At 36.0% G+C, this 8,258-nt stretch overlaps 1 protein-coding gene across 1 annotated transcript; it reads right to left on the reverse strand.

Annotated features, from left to right (window-relative positions):
- Positions 1 to 6,505: 6,505 nt before the first annotated feature.
- LOC135588907 (uncharacterized) lies at positions 6,506 to 7,381 on the reverse strand. The gene is made up of 2 exons (XM_065081247.1): positions 6,974 to 7,381; positions 6,506 to 6,799 (listed from the first exon to the last, which is right to left on the reverse strand). Exons 1-2 carry the CDS (start codon positions 7,379 to 7,381, stop codon positions 6,506 to 6,508), a joined length of 702 nt encoding a protein of 233 aa, XP_064937319.1.
- Positions 7,382 to 8,258: the final 877 nt, after the last annotated feature.

Below are 8,258 nucleotides of genomic sequence, written 5' to 3' on the forward strand. Positions count from 1 at the left end.
ATTCAAAGATATCATAAGAGATAGATCTTTTTAACTTAAATTTAGCTCTTGTATTTAATAGTCCCCTTCTCTTTAGGACATTCATTGCTCTAGTGTTGGTGTTGCTGTAGCATTGATACCAATTACATCTACATCTCATAGATTTTCCTCTATGAGATAGAATTCCAAACAAGTTTTCAAGATCATATAGTTAAACTAATTCAGAAGTTCAATACCGAACCCACTAACTCAATTATTATAATTTATAGTCGAAAAAAATTATCTTCTTCGCTAAGAAGATCTTGAAATACAAATTATCACACTTACGACTCTGATATCATGTAAAAAAAAAAAGGAAAAAATCACATGCAAATACAACTCTTTCTGTAATAGTAGTAATAATATATTTTGTCCAATACCAAACTAAATAGAAAAAGAAATCAAGACAAAAGTAAAAGAAACAAAACTATATTAATTTTCTCAAAAAAAAAATACTTAGAGGATACTACTATTGGACTTAAGTGGTATAGAGACTAAGATGGATCTACATATAAATATCCTATTTATATGTGTAAATAATAATTTAAATCAAGATCTCTTTATCTCTAAAATTTCATCTAATCAATTTATTTAAAAATAAAAGATAAAAATCTTAAAATTTTTAAATGTTAACATTGACGTACACACAGAAGAATATCTAATCAACTAAAGCTACCCACACATTTCAAGTTGAGGAGAAAAAGGAAAAGAGGCATCAAGTTAACAGGAAGTGGCATTTCTTAAGCTGAGATGACAGATGAAATCTTCTCACTCAAACCAAACTTTCATCAAAGCCTGTCAGGTTAGTTGTTCTCACACTATACAAATATCAAGCATAAAGAGATCTCTGAATCATCTTTTTCATGTGAACTCTCCACTAAAGAAACTCTCTCTATCAGATTCAGATTCAGGACTTGCATGCTTAGCAACTTGGTCATAGCTAGCTCAGTTACCTCAACATCCCTACATCTCAAAAAAGCTCTATATGAGGATGCTTTTAGTGTGAATTAGGGATCACAAAAAAGCTCAGAGACTATTCCACTATAGACATTCTGCACACAAATGCTCATCACATCATTCTAACCTCATTTTTGTCTGCTACAGAAATGGCAGACTGCCCTCTTTGACATGGTGCAATCGAAGGAAAGAAGCACAGTGCATGTACAACAATACTTCGGCTATAAACACCAGAAGACTTATATTGAAATGGAGTAATGCATGAACATCACGTTCAGAATGATGATTTAATCTCTTGAAACTGAGTAAAAATGGAACCACAGCTTCGTGCCAATCTTCTTCAAGATGATCTTACCTGATGAAGGACAAAAGTATTCCTTAAAGGAAAACAAGTTGACTTTGACTACATTTACTTACAACTATCAACGGAGGATGGAAGCGTTTGCGATTTCAAGGACTACAACTGCCTACAGAGGACGAAGTACTGCGATCGCCATCGATTTGGAGCACATCACCAACCAGTGTTTGCTGATCCAACCTCCGTGAAGTTACGGAAGCATCAGAGCCAAGTAGCCGACAACGCTTACGTTGTTGCAACTCGATGCATCTCCTCTTCCGGCCAGCCATATTGCATGACTCGGCCGTTGACGCGATCGTTCGTGGCCTTTTCATGCAGCTGTCTTCGTCTTGATCACGGTCGATGTGGTGGTTGCTTGGTCGACGATGGCCGGATTCCTGCATGGAGGAGATGAAGAGAGCGTATGGTGACTAAAAACCTTCAAGATCAAGAAACAACACGATGCATGATGTTAGAGTGCCCTCTATCAAATTTAGTGACAACAAGAACACGCTCTCAGCTTTTCTCGTTGCCATTAGCATTCGTATATAGAGTAGAACGATTAATACTATGTTGTTTGATATGATCGTAGTCAGTAAACCCTCCTCCTCGTAGTGCGCAAGCAGAAGCGGAGGAAGATGGATCCAAGAACATATGTGCCTGCTACGCAGAAATATGCGTGCAAGCAAGCGTTGGGTTACCTTCCTCGAGAAGGCGCGCGTGCGTCTGCCACGGCTCCAAGGAAGCTTCCGTGCATTTCGGTGAGGATGGAAGAGGAAGCCAGAGAGGCCGCGAACAAAGGAAAGAATCCCGTCCATGGACAACACAAGCTCGTCGATGCTCTTCTGATCCGGCATCCATCTTTTTTCCTCCTGGATCAGAAGAAATAAAGGAGGACTTGAGAGGTGATAGGGAGTCTAATATGGAAGACAGCTTAACAATTGTATTTTCTCTAATATGCTAATTACCATAAACATCTACCTATTTATATGGATTAAGAAACTAATAATAAGGATCATGTATCTGCTCAAATGTTCATTAATCTTAATATGATAACCCTATTCAAAATAACTTTTCATGTTTTTGTATTTGCCCATAGTGTTTTTTTTTTCAATATAAAATATAAGGTAGTAAATTAAATTAAATTAAATTTATTTTTTTTATTATTCCTTCTTAAATATAATTTTCTTATCAAGTATTCTCACTTCTATAGTGATCGTTTAAATTACTTTGATATCGAGGAGTAGTACTGTCCCAACTTGAAAGACTATCTATCTTTGTAGCACTAAAAATCAACTTAACACTACCACTCGATCGGTCATTTTGTACTAAACGAGGGTAACTCAATCTCCAAATTATAGTAGAATAATAAAAATTATTAGAAGAAAATTTAAATATTGATAGCTTCTATCCAAGTGCAATCTTGATTTCATCTTTTCATCTAAGGAAGTATGACAAATTTAGAGGACCAAAATTTTGTTTTAAGAAGGGGAGAGTACAACATCCCTCATTTTCAAAAATTTGTAAGGGTCTGTTCGTAATGTAGGGACCTAAATATAAATATTAAAAATTAGATATGATTTGTGAAAGATTTATATTAAGTTTTAACAGAAAAAAAAAATGGAGGACATGTGTCACTAACTAACCTAAGGAGGGTGCCGCCATCTATGTTTGTTCTAAGAATAACACATAGGCTTCTTTCATGTATGCTTGTCACCTAGTAAATTCTTGTGTTAGTTAAACCTAAGTAATTAAATGAGAAACTAAAAGAAAACTTATTCTACTATAAGTTTAAGAAGAGAAGAAAGAGGAATTGAAGTAGAGGAAGAAAAAACTTTGCTTTGGCTTGAGATTTTGCATCAATTCCACATCTTTGGGATTCAATTTTGTTTAAGGTAAATATTCTAACCCTTTCCTATAGAACTTTTGATCTCTGATTTCATCTTAATCCTGAAAATTTTGGAAGATTTTGGTTTTACATATGATATTTCTTTCATTTGGGAACAAAACTGTGAATCTAAATTTTTTTGAAGATTTAACCTTTTTGTATTTTTCTAGCCATAACTTTCTGTACCGTTTATGGATTCAGGCAAAACTAAACCGAAAATAGACTCAAATCTCTTTTTTTTTACACCTAGATCGATAAATATGGAGTCTATTTACCTATCCAAAATAATAAAAAAGTTATTGTGTTGAAACGTAGTTTTGGAAAACGTCACTCATAAAAGTGCTCCAAGGAGAAAGAACCTTTGATAACGAAGAGGTTGTGTCGCTATAAGGTTATTCTAATGGAAACACATGAAAAGTAGGGGATAGAAAAAAAAAAGGTTATAAAGGTTATTAGTCTGACATAGTTCATTACCATAAATCTTTAATCGGTTAAAATCGACTCAAAGATCAAATTTGATCCAATTTTAGTGTCATAATTTCACAAATAACATGGATCTCATTTCACAAATATTATCATATCAATCCAATTGGATTAAGATTTTAGTTTGATTCGATTGAAATAAATTGATTTGTTTAAAAATATATTTTTTTAAAAAAATAATAATTAAATTATAAAGTCAATTAACCAATTAATCAAATCAAATTAATCGAGTTTGAACCAATTTAGTTAGATAGGTCCAAACTGATTTTTAATTCAGATTTATCTTATTTTAACCGGATCGAATTAAAATTTTGTTCAGTTCGAACTAATTTAAATACTCTTTTCTTAGGTTACTACAAATAGTCTTTCATATCTACTTAAGTGCTTTTATGTGCCTATGATGACATTAGAATTGTGAGGGTAGTTATCTTTTAAATAGCAATCTAACATATGTGTGTCACATTCTAGATTTATAAAAGAATACTTTATTTTATCTTTGAATTTAAATCACTATATTTATCATATTAAATATTTTTAACTAAACAAAGAATCACACCTTTTTAGTGAGATAAAAAAAAAAGTCTCATGCACTCAACCTCAAATATATTAGAAAGTAATAGGTTACTTTAAAAATAAATATAGAATAAATCAACAATCACACATGCTATTATGAACACATAAAAATTCATAAAATTAATATTTAATACTCATGATGCATATATAAATATCAATAATTTTAAATGAAATGATAGTATATCAATTCATTATGAACCTCATGAAGCATGAAAATAATAATAATTCTTATATGGTAAATAAAATCATGCATCATTCACATACAACACATCTCGATAACATATATATATATATATATATATAAAATAGTCAGATAACAAAGATGTACATCATACTCAATGGTGCACTCTTAAGAGATATACTCTACGAAATAAATTTCTCTCAACAATAGATAGAGAGAATCTATATTACACCTAAACTAATCTAATTTAGATTGAATTAGTTTTGATTAGCTCAAGTATGCTTAAATTGGTCAAGTTGGTTTGGAATCATTCCGAATCAGCTTTAACTATTCAAACCTATTTGATTCAGTCAACTAACAAACTCAAACTAATAAAGAAAAAAAAAAAAGACTATATCACACAATGCTAGTCTAGACCTAATCGATCCACCAGAGTCTTGGACGAGTCACGTGCGTCACATATATTTGTCCCAAGTAATAGGTTGGGCTGAGATACAACGGGCTAGATAGAGGAGCAATGATGTGTCTAACACCAATCACATAGTTGGGCAAGCATAGCTTCATGATTTGGGCTAAGCTTTATCAATAAACTAGGCCACTACCTAACTCGTGAGTTAGGTTATACTTAATCACATAAATTGAATCATACCTAACCACATGAGTTATACCGTGTTTAACTATATGAAATAGGTCAGGTCATGCTTGACCACAAAGGTTGTTAACCACATGGGCTGAGTCATTCTTGACTATATGTACTGTGTCGTATCTAACCACAAGGTTGTTTAATCACATGGGCTGAGTCATTCTTGACTATATGTACTGTGTCATATCTAACCACAAGGTTATTAATCACATGGGCTGAGTCGTTCTTGACTATATGTACTGTGTCGTATCTAACCATATAGTCTGGAGGGAGAGTCTCTTTGTATATGGAAAAATGAGTTCTTCCTGAAAAATAAGTAATAATTTATTTTTTTATTTTATTTTTATTTTTCTTTCATGCATAAAGATATAATTATAATATTTATTTCTTAGGATTCACACACAAAAATAAAATTTAAACTATATTTTTAAAAATTATATTACTCATTAAAAAATAAATTAATTAATAATTCAATTGATTGACAAATTTTTTTACTTATCCATATGATTAAAAAAATTAATTTTAATTATTTTCTTAATCCTACTATATAAACTAGAAAGTTAATAATTTAAATAAAATAATATCTTATTTATATTAATTTGACTTATGTTAAGAGAGAGAAAAAAATAATCGGTGATTCATTTGCCCATTCGGAGGAGTGAGGAAGGAAACTTTATCTCATCTGATTCGACATAAGAGAAATATGCAAAAGAAAAATAAGGCATCGAGTTTTTTTTATGACCCTTTTACTGGCACTCAAGTCAAAGTTGCTATACAAAAGAGACTTAGAACTTAATGAGCTCGATGGAACGAGGAAAGTAGAGGTAGCGGTAGAGAGAGAGAGAGAGAGAGAGAGAGAGAGAACTCCAAGTATCCCTATCCCCTTGTCATGTTCGCCGTGAGGTACGACTTTTGACTTCTTTACTTATCATATAGAGATTAGTCATCATAATATCAATAGAACAATGACACCCAAGTAGCAGAGGATATTCTCATACAAATCATAAGGAGTGTGTTCGTAGTTGATGGGAGACAACATCTTATAGCATCATCTGCAGATTATTTGTTTATTTGCATATAGATTTCTAGATCACAAAAACATTACATTGCAGCCTTTTTTGTCCGAACTCTATTAGCGGCAATACCAACGTCAATGACTACAAAACAACATGATCATAAATCCTCACATCTTTGCACAAGAATAATGACTCGATCTATTGAAACTAAAGTAAAAATGGAGCTACAAACTTGCTGCCCTCTCTGAGAGAACAATCAAACCTGATGAAGGACAAAGTATTCCTTCAAGGAAAATGACCGAGGGGTCTGCAAGTTGACTTCGGTTAAGGAAGATATTGGCCTGCTTTACCATGGCTTTGACTGCATTTACTTACAACTATCAACATAGGATCAAGTGTTTTTGCTATTTCAAGAACTACCAACTGAGGGCGAAGGACTGCGATCGCCGTCGGCTTCGAGCATTCCACCAATCGCCGTTTGCAGATCTTGCAGATCCAATGCCCGTGGAGGAGGTACGGAAGCATGAGGATGATGCCTCGACGGCAACTCCATACCTCTCCTCGTCCAGCCAGCCGTATTGCATGACTCAGAGGGCGACGAGATGATCCGTGGCCTTTTCGTGGAGCGTTCTTCATCTTCGTTACGGCTGATATAGCTTTCAGCCGGCAACGGGTGGTTGCTTGGTCTACGATTCCCAGAATCCTGCGAGATCATGAAGAAACACTACTGAGTTGACCTATTTTTGAACACAAACAAACAATAGACTGCCTTTTACGATCTCAATGACGCTCCTCCTCAGGAGGATCCATCCAAGAACGTATGTGCTTCCTACGTGCGTAGAAACATGTGTGTAAAGAATTGTCGGGTAATAATTACCTTTGGGATCAGACTCCATGTGTTATCCTTCCATTGCTGCCGCAGCCGGAGTTCGCAGGTGCGGACGTTGAGGCGTCTGGAAGATCCATCAAGTCGGACGTCGAAGCGGCCGATGGCCATGACTGAGACCACCACCGCAGGATACCAGGTACAATCCTCGAACGCCTCCACGACGTCTCCGGGAGCCCAGTCGCTGAACAGGCCGCCGATCGGCAACGGCGGGGGTCTGAGGAACTTCCTCGGCACTCTTTCCACAACCAGCGGCCTGTCCGTCGGGCGGCGATCGTACCGGAGGAAATACGTGTGGCCGTTGCCTGAGAGGACCCGGGCGGTGCTCCAGGAGTAGGAGCCTTCCTTACACTTGTAGACCTCCACCGAACATCCCTTGGACAGCCTCATGGTGGCCATGACGACGTCGGAACGAATGCCGAGTCTCTACAACCTCTCTCTCCCACAAGCCCGACGCACTCTAATGACAATGAAGTAACAAGAAATATAGGGTACAATCCAATGGGGTATAAAATGTCTCATGTCTCGCAATTAGAATCCTTTTGAAACTCGGATATCGGTCAATCTGGTAGTTGGCACAACGCGCGTTCGTCAGCGCAGCTTAGCAATGCAGTTAATCTGGAGATCGGTTAATCTGGTGGCTAAGCACAAGCAAATGCAGCCCTATGATTGAAGTGGGTGGATCCATCGTTTGCTCGGAGTTTGATAAATAATACATAAATATTATCCTTTAAATATGTATTGACGTAAGTATAGTTTAATAATATTATATTTTAAAGATTCATTAACTATTATTTTATAAACTTATCTTTCTACTCTTTTTAGTATTTATATAAAAGTATATATATATATATATATATATATATATTTAAATTAATAAGTAAATAAATAAATGTATGTATGTAATCTTATATATATATTTCCGGTGAAGTGTTCGGATCGAGGCGACGGGGGCGGTTCGCCGCCCGCGACGTCGCGAGAAGTCCACTGAACCTTATCATTTAGAGGAAGGAGAAGTCGTAACAAGGTTTCCGTAGGTGAACCTGCGGAAGGATCATTGTCGATACCCACTGACGAGGACAATCGTGAATGCGTCAACGATTGCTCATCGGGCTCGTCCCGACAACACCCCGAATGTCGGTTCGCCCTTGGGCGGGACGACCGAGGGGATGAACTACCAACCCCGGCGCGGATAGCGCCAAGGAACACGAACATCGAAGTCGGAGGGCCTCGCTGCATGTAGGAGGCTACAATTCCGACGGTGACCCCATTGGAC

The sequence above is a fragment of the Musa acuminata genome, chromosome BXJ1-8 (assembly GCF_036884655.1).
Source record: "Musa acuminata AAA Group cultivar baxijiao chromosome BXJ1-8, Cavendish_Baxijiao_AAA, whole genome shotgun sequence".
NCBI classification, from domain to species: Eukaryota; Viridiplantae; Streptophyta; class Magnoliopsida; order Zingiberales; family Musaceae; genus Musa; species Musa acuminata.